Consider the following 22,843-nt stretch of genomic DNA (forward strand, 5'->3'; position numbering starts at 1 on the left):
ACTAACTTTCACTGGATAATTGTGTGGCACTGGGAACCATTCGACGGTGATTTAAATAGCCAACTTCGGTTGCTTCTAGAACATAGAACAGTACAACATAAGACATGCCCAAAGAAAGGTTGAGGGAGCTGGGGCTTTTCTCACTGGAGCGAAGAAGGAAGAGAGGTGACTTCAGCCAGGGTTACATTCATAGTTACTCTGAATGAATTAGATAAACTAAAAACACTTCCAACTCCAGTGTAACTATATTAAATCTGGACCGAGACCCAGACAGGATACCCCCCACACTCCTGACCCCCCCCCCCCCTCTCCTGACCCCCCCTCTCCTCACCGCCCCCCTCTCCTCACCGCCCCCCTCTCCTCACCCCCCCCCCTTCTCAGGGGACTCCCCCACTGCCCCTTCTAACTAAGCACCCATGGTATTCCCCACCCACACAGGATTCTCCAACACCTACCACCCCACGCAATCTGACCCCATTCCACCAAACTGACCCGACGCATCCCCCCTGATGTCCGACTCCCCCCCCCCCCCCAACTCCCTCCGATGCCTGAACCCCCATCCCACAAATCCCATCCTTAGACACGTACCTGCTCCCTGGCCTGTTATTTTCAATGGGGCAGTTTGTTACAATTTCAGTTAATGTTATAACTGGACGGGAAGATCTCAGAATGGAACCCTGGCTCAAAGGATGGTAACTTTTACTTTTCTCATATAAAACCTGGAGGAACAGACTCACCGGACCGCTATTTAGTTTTAAAAAGGAAAAAAAAACATTTATTAAACATGAAGAAATTGGATTATGATATAATACACCTTATTCCCACCTTAGCTTAACAATTACACACAGATATTAAGGTTAACATGGATTACTAAGTATATCTTAAGCTACAATGATCCCATTAACACAAAGTCCCTTTTCAGTACACAAGATGACTGTGGTCAAATACATGCACTCCACTCTGAACCCCAAGTGAATATTTGCGGAGGTCTTCTCAATCCCCCCAGATGATTGTCTCGTGAGTTTCCAAACTCCACTCCAAAAAACACACTTTAAAATCTTCTCGAAGTATGCTTTCCCTGAGCAGTTTGCATTTTGAAATCCAGACCTGGTTTTCCAAATTACACTTTTAAACAAAGCTTCTGTTCCAGTTTTTACAGGGAATCCGCTCCAGGACTTTACACCAACCCTTTTATTATCTCTTTGTCTTAACGGCTGTGCAAACTATTCACAGTTGCTTTAACTGTCAATTCCCAGACTGCATTAAAATTACATCAAACATTTCATCTATTTCGGAAGTCTGCTGTCCCACTTTCAATCTGGTTACTGCAATTGTCTCTTTAACTTAGAACACTTTGTTTACTCTTCCTTGAATTCTTCTGAACAATCCTTAGTCTCTAATCGTCTTTCCATCCCAATTCCCTGGATTGTGTCATGTTCCTTAGGGAACTTGCATCTTTGAATGGCACGACAATAGGAGGCTCAGAGGAACAGGAAGATCCCTGAAGGTGGCAGAACAGGTTAATGGGGTAGTTAAAAAGGCATATGGGACACTTGTCTTTAATAGTTGTGGTATTGATTAGAAGACCAATGAGGTGTACAGAGCTGGACAGGAATTTGGTTAGGCCACAGCTGGAATACTGTGTTCAGTTGTGGTCACCGCACTATAGGAAGGATGTGATTGGACTAAAGAGGGGCGGCACAGTGGTTAGCACTGCTGCCTCACGGCACCGAGGTCCCGGCTCCGGGTCACTGTCCGTGTGGAGTTTGCACATTCTCCCCGTGTCTGCGTGGGTTTCGCCTCCACAACCCAAAGATGTGCAGGGTGGGTGGATTAGCCATGCTAAATTGCCCCTTAATTGGTAGGAATTAATTGGGCACTCTAAAAATTTTTTTTTAAGTGATTGGACTAAAGAGGGTGCAGAGGAGTGCCTCTATTAAGTCACCTCTTAACGTTAGAGAGAAGAAGGTTAAGAGGTGACTTAATAGAGGCATACAAAATGATCAGAGGGTTAGATAGGGTGGACAGTGAGAGCCTTCTCCCGCGGATGGAGGTGGCTAGCACGAGGGGACATAGCCTTAAATTGAGGGGTAATAGATATAGGACAGAGGCCAGAGGTGGGTTTTTTACGCAAAGAGTGGTGAGGCCGTGGAATGCCCTACCTGCAACAGTAGTGAACTCACCAACATTGAGGGCATTTAAAAATTTATTGGATAAGCATATGGATGATAAGGGCATAGTGTAGGTTAGATGGCCTTTAGTTTTTTTTTCCATGTCGGTGCAACATCGAGGGCCGAAGGGCCTGTACTGCGCTGTATCGTTCTATGTTCTATGTTCTAGGAGGTTCACCAGGATGTTGCCTGGGAACATTTAAGTTATGAAGAGGTTGGAAAGGCTTGGGTTGTTTTCGCTGGAGCAGAGAAGACTGAGGGGGGACCTGATCGAGGTGAACAAGATTATGAGGGGCATGGACAGGGTGGCTAGGGAGCAGCTGTACCCCTGAGTTGAAGGGTCAGTTATGAGAGGGACACAACTTCAAGGTGAGGGGCGGGAGGTTCAGGGGGATTTGAGGAAATCCTTTTTTATCCAGAGGGTGGTGACGGTCTGGAACGCACGGCCTGGGAGGGGGGTAGAGGCGGGTTGCCTCACATCCTTTAAAAAGTACCCGGATGAGCACTTGGCACATCATAACATTCAAGGCGATGGGCCAAGTGCTGGCAAATGGGATTAGGATTGGAAGATCAGGTGCCTTTCATGCGGCAGTGCAGACTCAATGTTTCTGTGATTCTGTAATTTTGGATCTTAACCAACCTCCCACACACAAACGCCTTGGTCCAGCATGAATCTAACCATGGTTTACCCTTCCAGGCACAGAAACATTAAATGAAATCCACTGAAAACTATATTTCTAAAACCTTATTCTAATTCTTACCAATAAAAATTCCTCAAAAATACCTTTGTTTTCCTATCACATTTAAACTCACCTTCTTTGCAGTAACTAGTGCCATAAGGAAGGGGTGTGTCTTCCTTTACTGGGATCCTTTTGGACGTCAACTTTAGTGCAGCTAAGTTGGTGCAGAGTAACAATCCGACATTGATTGCCACTCCGATTTTAGAGGTAATTTGTAGTTCTGGGATTTACTGATTGCACAAACACACAAAAAACAGTTGAAAATGTTAACCCCGGTTGTGTAATGAATGTAGAATAGAAAGGGCTGTATTTCCCGTATCTCCAGGGAAGGAGCTGGAGATAGGCTTTGCAGTAATGGTGTTCCAGGAGGAAGTTTTTGTTTTGGGACTTAGAGCTAAATTAATTTTAAGGTGTTAATTTACTTCATCGGCATAAAATATGAGAAATTGTAAATCAGGGATAATTAACTGAAATAGAACATAGAACAGTACAGCACAGAACAGGCCCTTCGGCCCTCGATGTTGTGCCGAGCAATGATCACCCTACTTAAACCCACGTAACCCGTATACCCGTAACCCAACAATCCCCCCATTAACCTTACACTACGGGCAATTTAGCATGGCCAATCCACCTAACCTGCACACCTTTGGACTGTGGGAGGAAACCGGAACACCCGGAGGAAACCCACGCACACACAGGGAGGACGTGCAGACTCCTAATGTCAGCAACATTGGACAGAATCGGCCCAGAAATCATCAAACTCTGATGTTGGATGGGTAAAGTGGTGTTTGACCCGTCAACGACAATGGCGGCTCCTTCCGCCATAATTTGTGGCCGAGCTGACGCTCCTCATGGACAGGAAGCTGCTGGGGACTGATGGCTGCCAAAGCCAAGGAACATGTTACCCTTAAATTTAGTAATACTTCCCCCGACCACCTGGTATTCAGTGGACGCACCATAATTTCCACCAGTGACCTAGCAAGGTGCCAAATCCAGCATGGGGGGGGGGGGGGCACATGGCAGCGGTGGTTAATGCCAACATCCTCCACATGAGGATAGGCATCTCGTGCTGAACGAGGATGAACGTTCTCCTCCATCCTTCAGGGTAAATCACTCTTCTAAGTCACAGGAAAAGCACATTTTTAATAAAGTCAGAAAAATGTACGGCTCCCTCACAGGATTCAGCTGCTGTGGTGCAGATTCAATTCAGGGAGTGATTGGAAGATGGGCTGAAGGATACACAGGGGCTTGTGGTGTTCAGTTTTGCTTGCAGACCTGAATATTTTCCTGCCATATTTGCTGTATTTTTCATGTTCAAATCTATAAAACCGTGGGCCAGATTCTTAGTTTCTGAGAGTTAAGCATTGACGCCAATGGACAATCCTGTGGACTTGCACGTCAGAAAAATCGGCACCACACCCACACCGATTCTGCTACCGGTGAGGGGCTAGCATCGGCGCCATGTGGAGCACCATCTAAATCCACGAAAAATGGTGCGGGAATCGTCGGGTCCGTGATGGAAACTTGCAGGACTGATAAGCTGCAGCTGTGCTTAAACTATACACCCACCCCCCCCCACACACTGATCGGGGCTGAGAGGATGGGAGAGGTTGTGCTGGAGCGCCCATACAGCTGATGGGTCGGCTGGTCGGCCGGGGGTCACCTATGCGATCCAGGGCACCAGGTTTAAAACGGGTTGTCAGCGGCAGGTGCAGCTGCATGGCTGCCTTGCCAGCTGCGGTAATGGTGTTGCGTACCCATCCACCCTAACCCCCACAGCCCACCTCCTGGCCACCCCCCACTACTCTCCCTGGGCCTGGCAGAAGCCCCCCGGCCAGCGGCATAACTGTCGCCAAAGTTTTGTGGTGTTGGACACTGTCCGTACGCCCTCTCTCTCCCTCTCTCAGCAGCCACCACACCAGGCACTCAGAAGTGTGCGATTATAGCTGGAGAAAGCAGAGAAATCTCTCTACACCTTCACCATTGCTGGTCATGTATCTTAAAATGAGAGTTAATTGGTCACATAATAATCTTTATTGTCACAAGTACATTAACACTGCAATGAAGTTACTGTGAAAAGCCCCTAGTCGCCACATTCCGGCGCCTGTTTGGGTACACAGAGGGAGAATTCATAATGTCCAATTCACCTCACATCACGTCTTTCGAGACTTGTGAAAGTTAATTGTAAAACAATTTATTTGTTGCTGATGTACTTAATTCTGTGTTTAAATTAAAGTTTGTGTTAACATAAAAGCTGTCACTGGTCCGTGTCACCAGTCCTGTGTTGCAGTAACATTTTCTCAGTTTTTACCAAATCCAAATAGTTGGGTTTTAATCAAGGATCTGAACAGAAATTGGGGTTCCAGTCGGGACCCATTTCCCTAGACCAGTGACAATCCCAGTCTGCTACTGCCTTTCCGTTACACACTGCATGAAGTGAGCTTGCAGCATCCACAAACCAACATTCATAGAATCCCGACAGTCCAGAAGGAGGCCATTCGGCCCATCAAGTCTGCACCGACCCTTTGAAAGGGAGGCCCACCTAGTCCCATACCACCACCCTATCCCCTTAACCCAGTAACCCCACCTAACCTTTGGACACTCAGGGGAAATTTAGCGTGGCCAATCCACCTAAACTAATGTGGTCTGGAATCAGCTGCGGGGAGCCAGTGAATCCAGGAACAGTCAAGGGACAGAGCATTTGGAAAGACACAGGCGGAGATTGACCAGAGGAGTCAGAGAGCTAAGAAGGAGCAGGGAGCAAGGAAGAGCCAGGCATTGATCCTGTTATAATAATAAACTTTATTATTGTCACAAGTAGCCTTACATTAACACTGCAATGAAGTTCCTGTGAAAATCCCCCAGTCGTCACATCCTGGCGCCTGTTCAGGTACACTGAGGGAGAATTCAGAATGTCCAATTCACCTAACAGCACGTCTTTCAGGACTTGTGGGAGGAAACCGGAGCACCCGGAGGAAACCCACGCAGACACAGGGAGAACGTGCAGACTCCGCACAGACAGTGACCCAAGCTGGAATCAAACCTGGGACCCTGGCGCTGTGAAGCAACTGTGCTAACCACTGTGCTACCATGCCGCCCCAGTGAAGGTGCCCAGTGGTCTCAGGTGTTCAGAGTATGTACCAGAGATTCAGTGACCAGCAGAGGAGTGAGCCAGAGTGAAGGTTGGAAAGCCGGAGGAAGGTAAATTTGGAGTATAGCTGGGGGAGCTGGCCTTTTGAAAGAGGGTTGCTCTCATATTGACTGTGGCCGATACATTATCGAGAACCTTTGAACTTTAAACACTTTCTGTGTTTCCTCCCACATTTGTTTTGCTCAGAGACATCATGTGTTTGATAAGTTATTGCAATCTCTGCCACGATCCATCATTTTCTCAGGGGAAAGGTTGATTTGTTGTTGATGTTTTCAGTGCTGTGTGAGATAGTTTGTGCATCAACCAGGACACAGCAGGCACTGTGTAAAATCCTCTGAACAGCATTGTTCAGGGAACAAAATCGAGATGGTCAAAATTCTTCTCTGTGCTGGTAAGAGAAATAAAAATCTGGATCTCTGAACTGTTTTGCACTCATAATTTATAACGAGAGATAGATTTCATGATATGAAAAGTTGACAGTGAATGATGACTTTTACATAATTTAATGTTCAAAGGTGAACAAAAACCTTTAAAATTATTTAAAGTTGTAAACTTCAATAGATGCTGTAATGCTCATTTTATGTTTTTATTTTTGTTTAGTGGGATTGGTCCTGCTGTTCGAAGTATACAGCGGTAAGTGTACAGTGGTGAGTTTACAGTGGTTAGTGTACAGTGATTAGTGGTTAGTGTACAGTGGTGAGTGTACAGTGGTTAGTGTACAGTGGTTAGTGGACAGTGGTGAATGTACAGTGGTGAGTGTACAGTGGTGAGTGTACAGTGGTTAGTGTACAGTGGTTACTGGACAGTGGTGAGTGTACAGTGGTTAGTGTACAGTAGTTAGTGTACAGTGGTTAGTGGACAGTGGTGAGTGTACAGTGGTGATTATACAGTGGTTAGTGGACAGTGATTAGTGGTTAGTGTACAGTGGTTAGTGTACAGTGGTGAGTGTACAGTGTACAGTGATTAGTGTACAGTATACAGCGGTAAGTGTACAGTGGTAAGTGAGTGGGCAGTGGTGAGTGAACAGTGGTTAGTGTACAGTGGTGAGTGTACAGTGGTGAGTGAACAGTGGTGAGTGGACAGTGGTTAGTGTACAGTGGTGAGTGTACAGTGGTGAGTGTACAGTGGTGAGTGGACAGTGGTTAGTGTACAGTGGTGAGTGTACAGTGGTGAGTGAACAGTGGTGAGTGGACAGTGGTTAGTGCACAGTGGTGAGTGCACAGTGGTGAGTGTACAGTGGTGAGTGAACAGTGGTGAGTGAACAGTGGTGAGTGGACAGTGGTGAGTGTACAGTGGTGAGTAGACAGTGGTGAGTGGACAGTGGTGAGTGTACAGTGGTTAGTGTACAGTAGTTAGTGTACAGTGGTTAGTGGACAGTGGTGAGTGTACAGTGGTGATTATACAGTGGTTAGTGGACAGTGATTAGTGGTTAGTGTACAGTGGTTAGTGTACAGTGGTGAGTGTACAGTGGTGAGTGTACAGTGGTGATTGTACAGTGGTTAGTGGACAGTGGGTAGTGTACAGTCGTGAGTGGACAGTGATTAGTGGTTAGTGTACAGTGGTTAGTGTACAGTGGTTAGTGGACAGTGATTAGTGGTTAGTGTACAGTAGTTAGTGTACAGTGGTTAGTGGACAGTGATTAGTGGTTAGTGGACAGTGATTAGTGGTTAGTGTACAGTGGTTAGTGTACAGTGGTTAGTGGACAGTGATTAGTGGTTAGTGTACAGTAGTTAGTGTACAGTGGTTAGTGGACAGTGATTAGTGGTTAGTGTACAGTGGTGAGTGTACAGTGGTGATTGTACAGTGGTTAGTGGACAGTGGTTAGTGGACAGTGATTAGTGGTTAGTGTACAGTGGTTAGTGGACAGTGATTAGTGGTTAGTGTACAGTGGTGAGTGGACAGTGGTGAGTGGACAGTGGTTAGTGGACAGTGATTAGTGGTTAGTGTACAGTGGTGAGTGTACAGTGGTTAGTGTACAGTGGTTAGTGTACAGTGGTTAGTGGACAGTGGTGAGTGGACAGTGGTTAGTGCACAGTGGTGAGTGTACAGTGGTGAGTGTACAGTCGTGAGTGTACAGTCGTGAGTGTACAGTGATTAGTGGTTAGTGTACAGTGGTTAGTGGACAGTGGTGAGTGGACAGTGGTGAGTGTACAGTGGTGAGTAGACAGTGGTGAGTGGACAGTGGTGAGTGGACAGTGGTGAGTGGACAGTGGTTAGTGGACAGTGATTAGTGGTTAGTGTACAGTGGTTAGTGTACAGTGGTGAGTGGACAGTGGTGAGTGGACAGTGGTGAGTGTACAGTGGTGAGTAGACAGTGGTGAGTGGACAGTGGTGAGTGGACAGTGGTTAGTGGACAGTGGTGAGTGTACAGTGGTGAGTGGACAGTGGTTAGTGTACAGTGGTTAGTGTACAGTGGTTAGTGTACAGTGGTGAGTGTACAGTGGTGAGTAGACAGTGGTGAGTGTACAGTGGTGAGTAGACAGTGGTGAGTGGACAGTGGTGAGTGGACAGTAGTTAGCGTACAGTGGTTAGTGGACAGTGGTTAGTGGACAGTGATTAGTGGTTAGTGTACAGTGATTAGTGGACAGTGGTGAGTAGACAGTGGTGAGTGGACAGTGGTGAGTGGACAGTAGTTAGCGTACGAGGGCCTGGGGTTGTCCTGTGTTGATGTTGTGTTGATATTGTGAGGTGTGGGTGCTGGAAGATGGCGCAGGCCGGGACCCCCAGGGAAGTCAAGAGTATCACTGATGAGGAAGCCCCCCACAAGAGAAGAACCTGTTGTGAAGCCCCCCAGAAGAGAGGACCCTGTCTGGAAGCTAGAGAGCAGTCCAGACAGAGACAGTAAAAAAAATCAGTTGGAATACTCACCTGGGCATACACCTGCTGGCTCAGATAGAGGAAGCGCCACGTGTCAATTCCTGGAAAGAGAAAGCAGTGACCGGAGTTTAAACCCCTCAGACCCTTGTCCTGTAAACCATTCATTAGTTTCCCTTAGGGGGATGTGATTGACAGCTTCCACACACACGCAGCTGTCAGCCTTGCTTCATTCATCTTTTTCATGGTTCAGAAGCACTGAAGTGCTCTCGCCACAATGTTTACAAACATCAACCTCTTCAAAGAGAGTATAGTGCCATCAATTTCCAGCTGAGCACTTCAAAATCACTGAAGCGTGAAGGGGCGGTGATTGGAAAGCACTTAAATCTCTTTGAAATGGTTGATGTTTGTAAACATTGTGGTCAGAGCGTTTCAGAGGAAATGGTGCCCGGCCACTAAGCGGTTGCAAATGGAGATCATTAAGACCCGTTCGCATCCTCCTGCTGGCGGGTGGGCGAGAACCCTGATTCCGCAACTAGTGGTGGGCTGGAGCATCGCAAGCGGATCCCGTTTTTACCCCGGACCCCAGATTCTCTGCGCATCAGGAACCCCGTTACCAGCACTGGACGGCAGAGAATTATGCCCAACTTAGGTTGACGTGACTGTGCAGAACCGAGGGAGTGCTGCACCGTCAAAGGAGCCATCTTTTGGATGAGGCCCTTCTGTCCTCTCAGGTGGATGCAAAAGATCCCATGACAGTATTTCGAAAAAGTGAAGAGGCGTTGTTCCCAGACTCCTGGCCAATACTTATCCCTGTCAGAATCACAAGTTCGATTATCTGGTCATGTTGCTGTTTATCGAATACAAATTGCCGCATTTCCTATATCACAACAATGGACGAGGTTCAAAAGGGCTTCATTCGATGCAAAGAGATTTGAAACATCTTGTGGTCACAGAAGGTATTAGATTAATGTATATCTTTCTAATAAATATGATTTCAAGCTTTTTGATTTATTGTTACTTTAACTTGCAAGTTCTTCTATTTCCTGGCTATCACAATGGGCTGTATATTCTAGTGACACAAATAAGAAACTAACAACTTTTTTCTGTCACAGTTTTAGGCAATGACTACAAGCTGGTTTGTTACTACACAAACTGGGCCCATAAAAGGGGAGACTGCAAGTTCTTACCAGAGGACATTAACCCCAAGTTATGCACCCACCTTACTTTTGCGTTTGCTGTTATTGGCAATGATCATAAAATCGTTGCACAGCAAATGGAAGACGAAGATCTTTACGTCTCATTTAACGATCTTAAAAAACGGTATGAGTTAATAGTACTTAAAATATCTTTTGAAACCGTGACAATTTTGACACAATTGTACATTCCACCATGAAAGTTCTTCACGAAACATTATCAGAACAATGAAATCCCTCTGTCCGTAAATTGGGAAATCAGTTTTGGTACATTATGCATGAAAATATCACAGTATAAAATTAAATATGCGTGAAACTTATTGCGGTGTACAGAAATGAATCTAAAATTGTTAGAAGACACAATTTAGTAGAAATGTCTCTTTGGTGAATCCTTATTATCCTGATAATCCAGCAGACAATAACAATTACAAAAATCAATTAGTGATGATAAAGAGGATATGTTTCCACAATTCAGTGTCAGCATCAACCACGACTAACAAAAGTAAAGCATGATTTTTATACAAGTAAAGGCTTGTTCTGTATTATTCTCCTTAATTTTAATCTCAGAAAAGCAGCTTTGTTGCAATGTAAATGGATGCGCTAAAAATCAGAAAAATAGCAATAGCTTCAATCAGATCTTCCTTTGAGGCCGATATTTTTGTATTTGAATAAATCCAATAGAAAGTTCTGGAAATATTCAGCAGGTCTGGCAGCATATGCAACAAGAGAAAGAGTTAATGTTTCAGATCCATAATATTTCATCAGAACTGATTGTTATGAAAGGTCATCAATCTGAAAACTGGGCTGGAATTTACAATGGACCATATTCCCCAACCTGCACTTGGCACCTTCCCCAAAGCCCCATTACGCGGGGAGCAGCATCGGTTATCTCAAGGTTAGACTTCCGCCCCCTTTTGGGGAGCTGGCCAATCCGATTGGCTGCCAGCTCTGTAGTGCCCGCAGTGCCAAGGTTCAAGCGGTGGCCACTGCTGGGACTACAAGCTGTCCCCAAACAAGAGAAGGGTTATGGAACTGGACTATGAGGCTCCTCCAATTTAACAGCAGGGGTTACCTGGCAGTGAGGGGACACCTTTGGGGGGGGGGGGGGGGGTGGAGGGGTTGGGTTAAAGAGGAAAAGAGGAATAATACCTTGAGGGGGGCGCAGGGAGGGAGTGTGTGCCCTCCAATGGTCACTGGGGACCCCCCCGGAAAGTAACACCCTTCTTTCTCAACACCATCCAGTGCAGTGAAACCTGACAGGCTACCCATCAGTGTTAGACCTCCCAATGGCGCAGTGTACATGGAGCTAGGCTCTTATATGGCCATTAACTGGCCACTTAAACACCTCAATAGACCTACGGGTGGTTTGTCCGATGCCTTCACTGTAAGACTGGAGACAGGTGGGTGGAACGCACACACTGCACTTGGAGCACCCCCACCTGTCTTCAATCATGCCAACATGGGACAAAGTCCAGCTCAGAAACTCTGCTTCTCTCTGAACTGCTTCTTGTAGGGTGTGACAGTGATGCAGTGGTTAGCACTGCTGCCTCAAGGAGACGAGGACCCGAGTTCGATCGACAGCCCCGGGTCACTGTCCATGTGGAGTTTGCACATTCTCCCCGTGTCACAACCCAAAGGTGTGCAGGCTAGGTGGATTGGCAACACTAAATTGCCCTTTAATTCGAAAAAAAAGAATTGGGCACTCTAAATGTTAAAAATTAACTGCTTCTTGCCTTCTTTCCAGCACTGGATCTTTTTAGTTCAGATTTACAGCATTTGCAGTATTTTGCTTTGTAAATTCACCAGAGGATTATGGCAATGAAAATTCTTCCATTCAAATGATCGGAAGTAGCAGCCAATCTCTAAGAATGAAAGAAATTCAAGTCATCGCCAATATTTTTTGAAAGAAATTGCTTCCTGGTTTTTATGCCCTTAAAAATACTTTTAATCTCTTTTTATTCTCTTTTGATTTTTGTAGAAATCCAAACTTGCGAACACTCTTGTCAATTGGTGGCTGGAATTTTGGAACTGAAAAGTAAGTTTCTTTATTGATAGTTTAAGGATCAATGTGTTAATCGTGTCTGTCCCTGTTTGTAGAAATTAAAAGGAAAAACAAGGGACAGACAGGGATTAACAGGAGAATCCTTACAATAGTAGTTTACTGGATTTATCCTGGACTACAGGGGTTAGGTTTAGAGGAAGGATTACTCAGAATAAGCCCATTTTTGCTAGAGTTTAGAAGGCAAAGGGGTGATCTGATCAAAGTATTCAACATATTAACAGGAAAAGACCGGGTCGTTAAGATAAACTATTTCCACTGGTTGGAGATTCTAAAGCTAGGGGCATTGTGTAAAAATTAGGGCCAGACCGTTCAGGAGCGATGCTGGGAAGAACTTCTTCACTCAAAGGGTGGTAATGGTTTAGGACTCTCTCCCACACACAGCAGGCGAAGTGGAACAGTTGTTAATTTTAAATCGGAGATGGATAGATTTTTGTTCAGCAAAGATATTCAGGGATATGGCCCACAGGCAGGTGTATGGGGTTCGGACACAGATCAGCCATGATCTCATTGAATAGCGGGACAGGCTCGAGGGGCTGAATGGCCTCCTCCTGTTCCTATGTTCCGGAGGGCTGAGAGTTGCAGAATTGATTAAATCGCTTAGTGGATCACTAAACATCTGAAGTAATTCTAACGTTAGTGACACCTTACTACAGCTGTGAAGTGGTGTTCTGTTGGCATGGCTGGGTCCTTGGAGGTTGTGTGGAAGGTTGAATGTACAAGGCAATCCAAGGCTAAGGAATTCTGAAAGGAGAGACTTAAATCCTGGAGCTGGATCTTTGTTGAAGGCATTTGAGAGAAAGCATTGTTTGAGAGAATCTACGGCATGTTTTTGAGGGTGGAGTTCAGAAACACGTGTGCGGAAGCCGGAGTTCCAGTGAGGCCTGTCAGCTCACAGTGAGAAAATCATTTGGAGGCTTTTGAGGAGAAATTCACAGAAGTTGTACTGGGTGGGAATTCTGCAGTGCTTACCTGTCAGCGGGATCTTCCAGCCCTCCTCACAGATCCCAATGGTGGCACAAGCGAGGAATGTAAATCGCCATTGAGCCCCACCAGCAGCCGAGCCACCTCCGCCACGAGCTTAATGTCAATATTGCATCTTCTTTCTGGAAGCACTAAGGTAACAAGTACATTTAATTTAGTGATCCCTTCTATAGCAGAAATAATACCATTTGGATTAATGTTTTCTGCTCCAGTATTGCTCAAGTTTATCCCCTCCTGCATCACAAATAACTAACATTCTGCCTGTAATACTGATTTGAGCGTAGACAATTTTAAAGGTAGAAACCATTCCCTTTGCTGCCAGTCTATCTCATATTCTTCAATTACATTTCAGTGAAATAACATTTGACTGAATGCTTAACTTTCAGTTATTGTATCAATATCAGGTCTGACATTCACAAACCAATATCAGAAACTCTTATTGTGATGGAACTATGATGTTAACCATGGAGCAAATCCTGGAGCAAAAAATAGGCTCTGCTGCATTTCAACCACGTTTGCTTGACTCATATGACCTTTTGCTGTTTGTAGCGGGGGGGGGGAGTGCTGGGTTGGGGCTGGGGTTGCCATTCGGCCTGGCAGGGACTAGTTTTCACTATTTTGGGGTTCCGGTGCCCTGGGATGTGTTCTTATTTCAATGCCTCCCGGTATTTTTGCCAAAGTAACCTTTTCGGGAGATGGAGCGGCTCATAACGGGCTTCGTGTGGACGGAGAGGGGCCCAACAGAGGGAAATGAAATGAAAATCGCTTATCGTCACAAGTAGGCTTCAAATGAAGTTACTGTGAAAAGCCCCTAGTCGCCACATTCCGGCGCCTGTTCAGGGAGGCTGTTACGGGAATTGAACTGTGCTGCTTTCAAAGCCAGTGATTTAGCCCTGTGCTAAGGTGGGGGAGGTTGGCGCAGCGATATTTGATGCATTATTATTGGGTGGCCAATGTGGAGAAAGTGCTGGAGTGGTTTGGGAACAGGAAGCTATCTGGGCCAAGTGGGAGGAGGATCTGGGACCCATTTTGGAGGAGCAGGTGTGGAGTGAGTCCCTCTGTAGGACTCACTCCGTGCTGCTGGCCTGCCTTAGGCTGCTTTAAAAGTCAGCTGTTTAGCTCAGTGTGTTAAACCAGCCCCTAGGAAACTCCAACATATGTACCTGCATTGTAGCAATGCGACCTTCTTAGACCCAGCCTCTGAGAGGACATGATGAATTATCAGTGTCAAGTCGAAGAGGTAATTTTTTTAGCCTGCCTTGAATATCTCAGTGAATTTGACAAGCTTCTCAAAGAGCATTTGAAAAGTTATTAATAATGTGTCTCGAGGAAGATCAACTTTTTAATGTACAGAACCTGCGATGACATCATCCCTATAATGAGAGAACGGTTCAGAAACCAATTCACTGATGAAGTCAAAGATGCCAAATACTATCCCATAATAGTTGATTCAATACGAGACATTTTTGTACAAATAAACACAAGGATTAATCTGAATGAAAATATTTTCAAAAATAGTTAGCCATGATTTGGGGGAGTGTGCAGGTGGGAGCAAAATGGTCGAAGAGGTTGAGGTGGATGAAGTGCAGGTCAAATGATCATACAATTTACAGTGTGGAAGGAGGCCATTTGGCCCATTGAGTCTGCACCTGCCCTTGGAAAGAGCACCCTACCTATGCCCACACCTCCCCTCTATCCCTGTAACCCAGTAACCCCACCTAACCTTTTGGACACGAGGGTCAATTTAGCATGGCCAACCCACCTAACTTGCAAATCTTTGATAGGAATATTGGGCCGGATTCTCTGTTTCTGCGACTAAGTGTTGACGCCAACGGAGAATCCATGGATTTTCACGTCAGAAAAATCGGCATCGCACCTGCACTGATTCCGCTACCGGTGAGAGGCCAGCACCAGCGCCGCGTGGAACACCATCGGAACCCATGAAAAATGGTGCAGGAATCGCTGGGTCCGTGGTTGACCCTCGCAGTGCTGACAAGAAGGACTCACTTGAGACAGGTCATCTGGGTGAATGAGCAGTGGATCCTCACCTCTGTAACTCAGGCCAACCTCGCTGTTGGTGACTACTGTCTCCTCGGTCAACCTCGCAATCTCCAGGGCCTATTCCTTAAAAGGAGTGAGGACTCAAATCTCAGGTACTCCCCCCGCCCGTCCCCCGTCTTGGCCCTTTCCCGCGTAAACTCACCTTTATTACAAGCAGGTTGGAATGTAACACAAGGAAGTCTTGCAGCAATTGTGTATGTGACCATATGTGCAACAGGGTGTATGGTTTGGCCTCCTCAGCTAAGGAAGGATACACCTGTCTAAGAGAGGATGCAACGAAGGTTCATTCAAAAGATTCTTTGCGCGAGAGGGGAGATCAAGTGGAATGAGCCAGAGTTTTACAGCACAGTGTCTTTGCAGGCCACCCAATAGCTATCTACACTAATCCCGTTTTCCAGCAGTTCTATGCTATGATGTTTCAAGTGCTCACCTAAGTGCCTGTTAAGTGGTATGAGGTTTCTTGCCACCCTTCCAGGCAGCGAGTTCCAGTGCCCACCACGCTCTGGGTGAAAATGTTTTCCCTCACATCTCCTCCAAATCTTCTGTTTCTTACCTTAAATTTCTATGCCCTGGTTATTGACCCCTCTACGAAGGGGAAACGCTTCTTCCTAGCTACATCCTTCATAATTTTATACAATCAGGTCCCTCCTCGGCCTTCTGCGGTCCAGGGAAAACAACCCCAGCCTATCCAGCCTCTCTTCATAACTGAAACGCTCCAGCCTAGGTAACATCCTCTGCACCCTCTCCAGTGCAATCACATCCTTCCGTTAGTGCGGTGTCCAGAACTGCACACAGTGCTCCAGCTATGGCCTAACCAAATTTTTGTACAGCTGCAGAGTACTTCCTGCTCCTACAATTGTCTGGGTTTATAATCTCTGGAGTTCAGAAGAATGAGAGGTGCTCTTATTGAAATGTATCAAAAAATAATTTGGAAGACTTGGCAGGGTAGATCCTGAAAGTCTAGAACTGAGGGTCATCAGCTCAGGATAAGGAGTCAGCTATCTGGGACTGGGAGGAGAAGAAATTCCTTCACAAATGTTTGTGAACCTGAGTTCTCAACTCCAGAGAGTTGTGGATATTTAGTCAGTAAGTGTATTCAAGACTGAGATGGATAGGATTTTGAGCATGAAGGAAATATAAAGATACTGGGATGGGGCCGGTAAATGGAATAGATGTAGAGGTTCAGCATAATCTTATTAAATGGCAGAGCAAGTCGAATAGAACGTGTTTTGTAATCTTACTCCTGTTTCTTATATCTGTCAGGTTCACTGCCATGGTTTCCAGCAAAGAAACACGTCTAACTTTCATCAATTCGGCAATCGAGTTCCTTCGAAAAAAGAATTTTGATGGTTTGGATCTCCATTGGGAGTATCCAGCGTTCAATAGAAGTCCACACCAGGACAAACAACGCTTCACATTCTTGGTTCAGGTGAGGTATATTGTACTTCAATTCTGTTACTTAGCAGGGGATTCAATCTATAATTTTTTTAAAAATTAGAAGTGAATCATTCTGCTCTGTTTCATAATGAAAAATACCTGTCAACCTTTCTTAATGAAAAAAAACTCATGATAAAGAAGTGAGAAAAAATTAAATTTTTACACCAGCAATGGCCTGGATCTTAACTCCCAAAAAAGGATGGGTTACAGTTTCGTCAGGAGGTCAAAGTACAAATATTCTGGAAAGGGAACAGAACCTGCCCAATTCGGGTTTCATTGGAAATGGGAGCACGGTGAGCAACCAGCCCCAAGCAGGTTTAAAGGAGCTGTGTGCCCTCTATTGGTCATTCTATTTTTAATCACAAGCAGATGGGGTTCCTGGACCTCTGGAAACCTGGTGGGTGAAACCAAGTAGCTATGAGCTGAGTGCCTTTACATCACTGTGAGTGGACTGGGAGGGGCCTGTTTAGCTCAATGGGCTAGACAGCTGGTTTGTGGTGCAGAACAAGGCGAGCAGCATGGGTTCAATTCCTGCACATTCTTAACCTTGCCCCTTGCCCGAGGTGTAGTAATCCTCAGGTTATTCAAAGGGGACGGCAGCCAATGGTCATCAGGGACGAGGGTGACTTTACTTTCTTTAGTGGGCCGGGAGGAGCAGAGTGCTATGTGTATCTGCGGCTGCAGCTTGTCAGCCTCCTGAGTGTCAATCGCGAAACCGGCAGCCTTTCTCATTAGAATCGATTGTGTTCCACGTGGCCCCAGTGCTAGCCCCTTAACAGTTGCTGAATCGATCCAGGTGTGGTGCCAGTTTTGCTGTCGTGAAAGTCCACGAATTCTGCGTTGGCCTCAATACTTAGCCTCAGAAACAGAAGATCCCGCCGCCTGTATATTTCTCACCTACCTCATTCATCAGACCTGTTCCCACAATAATGTTTTCCTCAGGTTTTCCAAGTCCAGTTAGAGCTATAATCTGCTGTGTAGTATTCTCCATTTTTGTTCTCTTTTCAGAATCCTCCTTATGAACTCCAACAAGTCCCATGGGCTTTCCTTGCAGCTTCTAACATGCTGAACAAACGTGTTCCACCTTGTTACAATGGTAACACCGAGGCTTCCGAGTCTCACTTCCATCCTCACAACCTTCCTTCCTGGTCAGAGGAGGAGATCTCGGAACATTCCCAACTATCCATTCCTTACCCTGACTACCTGCCTTCCTTTCACGCTCCCACTTCCTATCCTTTTCAAAATTATGGATATGATGGAACAAAGGTTTAAATTTATGGATCAGCTCATAATGGTCAGCCATAATGGCTGTTTGTCTCGTGGTTTTCACCTTTTTGGTCCTCCACATGAGCTCTTATCACAGAAGGTAATGAGTTCTTAAATTCCTCTAAGAGAATGACCTCTCTCAGAACCTGATAGGGTGGTTGCAACTCCCAATGTTCATCCCCACCTATTAAACTTATTCTGCTTAACCCTTTCAAATTCTGCATAAGTCTGTCCCGGCTGTCTCCTTAAATTCCAAAACTTTTGCCGATGTGCCTGGGGAACCAATTCATCTGCACCCAGAATAGCCTTTTTAAACCTTGTCATAATTCTTAGACACTGCCCCCCCCCCCCCCAATCCCACCCCTTAGAGGGAAGCATAAACTTCCTGTGCCCGCCCCGTCAGTTTACTCTGCACGGAGTAACATCCACTTTTCTTTTGGCCACTCTATTTGGGTTGCTATTTTCGACAAGGGTTTCTCCATTCTTCCCTTTAAACGTTGCGAGGGCCTGTATAAATTTAAACATATTGCCACTGGGTTCTGTTCTATGATTAAACTCCTGCCAGCTAATTTATAATTTCCAGTGCCTCTAACTGGAACTCTCTCTCTTTTTATTTACCTCTCTCCCTATTCCAACCTCCTCATTTGAAATGAAAATATGAAAAATGAAAATCGCTTATTGTCACAAGTAGGCTTCAAATGAAGTTACTGTGAAAAGCTCCTAGTCGCCACATTCCGGCGCCTGTTCGGGGAGGCTGGTACGGGAATTGAACTGTGCTGCTGGCCTGCCTTGGTCTGCTTTCAGAGCTAGCTCTTTAGCCCTGTGCTAAACCAGCCCCTTCAACTTCCATTTGAAAATATTTTTCTTTCTTTTTGCATTTCTTTTTCTATTGTTTTTAATTCTCTCTCTTACTCGAACTGCAGCTGAATTCTCTCCAGCTCAATTTCCCCACCAGAAAATGTCTTTGATGCCAGACTTCTTTGTGGGCTCTCCTGAGTTTCAAACAGACCCAATTAGTCAACCAATATATCATATATCTCTGCCTTCCTAACCTTAACTGGCAGCTCTATTTTTAATTCACCTGCCAACTTGATAGCTTGTCTTTTTGAAGCCCTTTTATATAAACTAAGACAAGATAAAATCTTAGCAGCTTCCAGAGCCATCCTGTTATATTGGTGTCTCTTTCTAATTTATATTGCAACCCAAAGGTCGCTGTCTACCATGCCAAAGATCCCGGACGGGCCCCAAAATTATGTTACGAACCCCTGGGCCAGTGTTCAGTCAATTCCAGCCCCAGCTGACCTGGAGTCACAACACAATTGAAATTAATAAATAAATAAAACACCTAAAGCTTTTGGCCCTTGGCTGCCCGATAACTGTAATGACCAGGATGGTAAATTTAAACACAATTCCGTTCATTAATACCATTAACTATAATTAAATATGCAGCAAATACAACAGGGTAACTATTATCAAATTCCTAATCCTGCCACCTAAACTCGTCCCACCCTCCCTCTACACAGACATACAAGACAGACAAACACAGAGGGAAGAAGAGGGAGGTAAAATAATAATGAAAGTAAAAAGATAAGAGCCTTTTGCGGGAATTCTCCGGTCATTACGATTCACGTTTCCCACCGGCAGCACATTCCCTACCAGCGGGTTTTACAGTGGCACGGGCGGTCCCATTGAGAATATCCCATTGAGAAGCGGTGGGAAGATTGAATCCCGCTGCCAGCAAACAGCAGCCATTGAGAGATACGTGGCTGGGGGAGCGGAGAATTTCGCCCCTCCTGATGGTTGCTTTTAGCAAACCTTTCTTCAATGTAGGTTGTCGGTTCTGTTTCTAGTCTGTTTCACTGTAAATTAATTTAGAATCATAGAATCCCTACAATACAGAAGGAGGCCATTCTGTCCATCGAACTTGCACCGATCCACTCCGCCCTAAACCCATAACCTGACCTGCACATCGCTGGACACTAAGGGGCAATTTAGCATGGCCAATCCACCTGCACATCATTGGACTGTGGGAGGAAACCGGAGCACCCGGAGGAAACCCACAGAGACACGGGGAATAATTGCAAACTCCACAGTCACCCAACACCAGAATTGAACCCGGGTCCCTGGCACTGTGAGGCAGCAGTGCTAACCACTATCACCGTGCCGCCCAGAAATACAGCAGGTTTTCGGGAGAAAGAAAGAGAGTAGCTCCTTTCCTCTGTGTCCAGCTCTCCAAGTGTCTTCTCGCTGGCTCTCTGGAAATCATCCCACCCAATCATCGCTTGTTATCAGGCAGAATATGGACTTTTGGCCAATTCATTGGCCATCAGCCAGCCAATCGAACCAAGTCCCACCAATCACTCAGGTGCCGAAAAGTTTACGTTCTGCTGTCCGAAAGCTCATAGGGAATTTTGAGTTCCTCATTTCCGCTGCTCGACTTAAAGATATAGGTCCATGAGCATCCATGGATCAAAATGCTAACATCAAAATAAAGGAAGAGGGAATAAGGGGAAATAAAGGAATCAACAGGAAGGACCCCCAAAATATCCATGCAATTTCATACTCCAATTACCACCTCCCTCCCCTCAGAATCTGGAGAGGGTGGGTGTAAAACACTGGCCCTGGCATTCAGCTGGTTGAAGGACGATCTAGTTGAGGCATTTAGGAGGGAGTGAGGAATGACAAACCTCAGTCATGCAAATAGGAAGGAATGTTTAACGGATGGGCTTTTCGTCCCATCACAAGGGGAAAATTAGAAATATCCTTGAACGCTTTTTTGTGCATCTTGGCATAACCTTCGCCTCCGTCGCTTCTGTACCGATGATGCCACTTTCCAAAACGGTGCTGTTGACATGTCTTCATTCGTCCTTAATCATGGTTTCCCAGCCATTACGGTCAACACGACTCCCAACCTATGACTCACACCTCTGCCCTCACCCCTTCTCCTTCCTCCCAGACCAGGATAAGGTCCCTCTTGTCCTCACATTTCACCTCAGCATCGTCCGCATTCAATGAATCATCCTTCACCAACTCCAGCATGATGCCACCACCAAACACATCTTCCCCTGACTCCTCCTGTCAGCATCTCGCAGGAACCGTTCCTTCTGGGATACCGTGGTCCATTCCTTCATCACCCTCAACACCTCACCCTCTTCGCACAGCACCTTTCCATGCAATTACAGAAGGTGTAACATCTGCCCCTTCATCTCTTCCCTGCTCACCATCTCAGGCCCTAAATACTCTTCAAGTAAAGCAGCACTTCACGTGCACCTCCTTCAATCTGGTCTATTGCATTCACTACTCCCAGTGTGGTCTACTCTACATTGGAGACGCTAAATGCAGACTGGGTGACCAGTTTGCAGAACACCTCCGGTCCGTCCACCAGCAGGACCCATTTCAACTCACCATCCTGCTCCCACGCCCACATGTCCGTCCCTGGCCTACTGCACTGTTCCAGTGAAGCCCAACGCAAACTGGAGGAACAGCACCTCATCTTCCCATTAGGCACGTTCCAGCCTTCCGGACTTAACATTGAATTCAACAACTTCAGACTGTGAACTCTCTCCTCCACCTTCATCCCACTTTTATTTCAATCAATTTATTTTCATTTCTTCCATTGATCTGTTTTTCCCTCACCATTGTCACCGCTCCCCCCACCTCACCCCACCAGGGTCATCTGTTCCCTGTTCCAGGATGTCCTTTGACACACCACTAACCCCTCTTCCGTCATTAACACATTCTGATATCTTAATGTGCCAATCTCAGCACCCTTTTTAGTTATTATCACCCCCATTTACATTCCCTTTGTCTTTCTGTCCACAACATCTTTGTCAATCTCTACTAACACTGCCCCTCTATCCAGCCCCACTGCTCCAAGCTCCTCCCTGTGGTGATATGCATCACTGTAAATACACAAGGGGTTGATGTAAATACACGTAGACTAGCTAGACACTAGAGGGAGCACCAGAGACATGACACACAGACACTCAACCAATAGGTCAGTCAGATAGGGCACGACCAATGGGCATTCACGATACACACAGAGGTGACACTACCAGAGGAGGGCATTACACCAACCCATATAAAAGGACACAGCACACATGATCTTTCTCTTTCCAGTGGAGACACTCAGTGAGTACACAGGGTTGATTTGAAACACATCACACCCACCACCTGGATTGTAGCAGACTGGTTCGTCAGTCTCAGTAGCTATAGCAGGATTAACAGGAGAGTCGAATCAAGTAGGAGAATTGTTAACAGTTTAATAAATGTGTTAAAGCTATCTCCAAGTCTGAACCTTCCTTTTATCAGAGTGCGCATCAAGGAAGCAGCTTATGCTATGTCAGGAGCATAACAAAACACTCCCCCCTCCTTACAACAGTATAAATCTGATCCTATTTCCAGTTCTCTCCACCTTTGATAAATAGTCATCCAGACTTGAAACGTTAGAATCGGAGAATCCCCACAGTGAGGAAGGAGGCCATTTGACCCATTGGGTCTGCACTGACCCTATCTATACCCCGACCTATCCCCGTAACCCCACCCTTTGGACAGTTGGGGAAAATTTATCATGGCCAATCCACCTAACCTGCACATCTTTGGACTGTGGGAGGAAACCGGAGAACCCGGAGGAAACCCACACAGACACGGAGAGAACGTACAAACTTCACACAGTCACCCAAGGTCGGAATCAAACCCGGGTCCCTGGCACTGTGAGGCAGCAGTGCTAACCACTGTGCCACCGTGCCTTCCTCCACTCTCTCGCCACAGATGCTATCGGACCTGCTGAGATTGTCCAACATTTTATGTTTTTGGATCAGATGCCAGCAGCCGCAGTAATTTGCTTCTATCTCGGCATTAGAGTTATTTTGACACTTGCCTGGCGGACGATCGCCTGCCTTTTCCTCTCCCTGGAATGATGTAATCCAGTGAAAATACAACATTTCAAAAAACATTTCATAAAA

General features: G+C 45.9%; 2 protein-coding genes across 4 annotated transcripts in view; one reads left to right on the top strand and one right to left on the bottom strand.

Annotated features, from left to right (window-relative positions):
• Positions 1-1,485: 1,485 nt before the first annotated feature.
• LOC119978658 (cleavage and polyadenylation specificity factor subunit 6-like) overlaps positions 1,486-22,843 on the bottom strand; it is a 124,186-nt gene continuing 102,828 nt past the window's right edge. The window contains exons 11-13 of one of the 2 annotated variants that reach the window (XR_005463526.1): positions 13,104-13,246; positions 8,931-8,980; positions 1,486-1,501 (exon numbers count right to left, since the gene is read on the bottom strand). The gene's annotated coding sequence lies outside the window, so the exon portion shown is untranslated. Of the gene's footprint in view, positions 1,502-6,316; positions 6,451-8,930; positions 8,981-13,103; positions 13,247-22,843 lie in introns of those variants that run through there. The other variant, XR_005463525.1, reaches the window with a different exon arrangement.
• LOC119978660 (acidic mammalian chitinase-like) overlaps positions 6,337-22,843 on the top strand; it is a 35,592-nt gene continuing 19,085 nt past the window's right edge. The window contains exons 1-5 of one of the 2 annotated variants that reach the window (XM_038820449.1): positions 6,337-6,453; positions 6,663-6,695; positions 9,992-10,199; positions 12,051-12,107; positions 16,440-16,605. In XM_038820449.1, coding sequence (XP_038676377.1) covers positions 6,429-6,453; positions 6,663-6,695; positions 9,992-10,199; positions 12,051-12,107; positions 16,440-16,605 — 489 coding nt within the window. In that variant the 5' untranslated portion in view covers positions 6,337-6,428. Of the gene's footprint in view, positions 6,696-9,991; positions 10,200-12,050; positions 12,108-16,439; positions 16,606-22,843 lie in introns of both variants that reach the window. The other variant, XM_038820448.1, reaches the window with a different exon arrangement.

Source organism: Scyliorhinus canicula, chromosome 15 (genome assembly GCF_902713615.1).
Source record: "Scyliorhinus canicula chromosome 15, sScyCan1.1, whole genome shotgun sequence".
In the NCBI taxonomy this organism is placed as follows: Eukaryota; Metazoa; Chordata; class Chondrichthyes; order Carcharhiniformes; family Scyliorhinidae; genus Scyliorhinus; species Scyliorhinus canicula.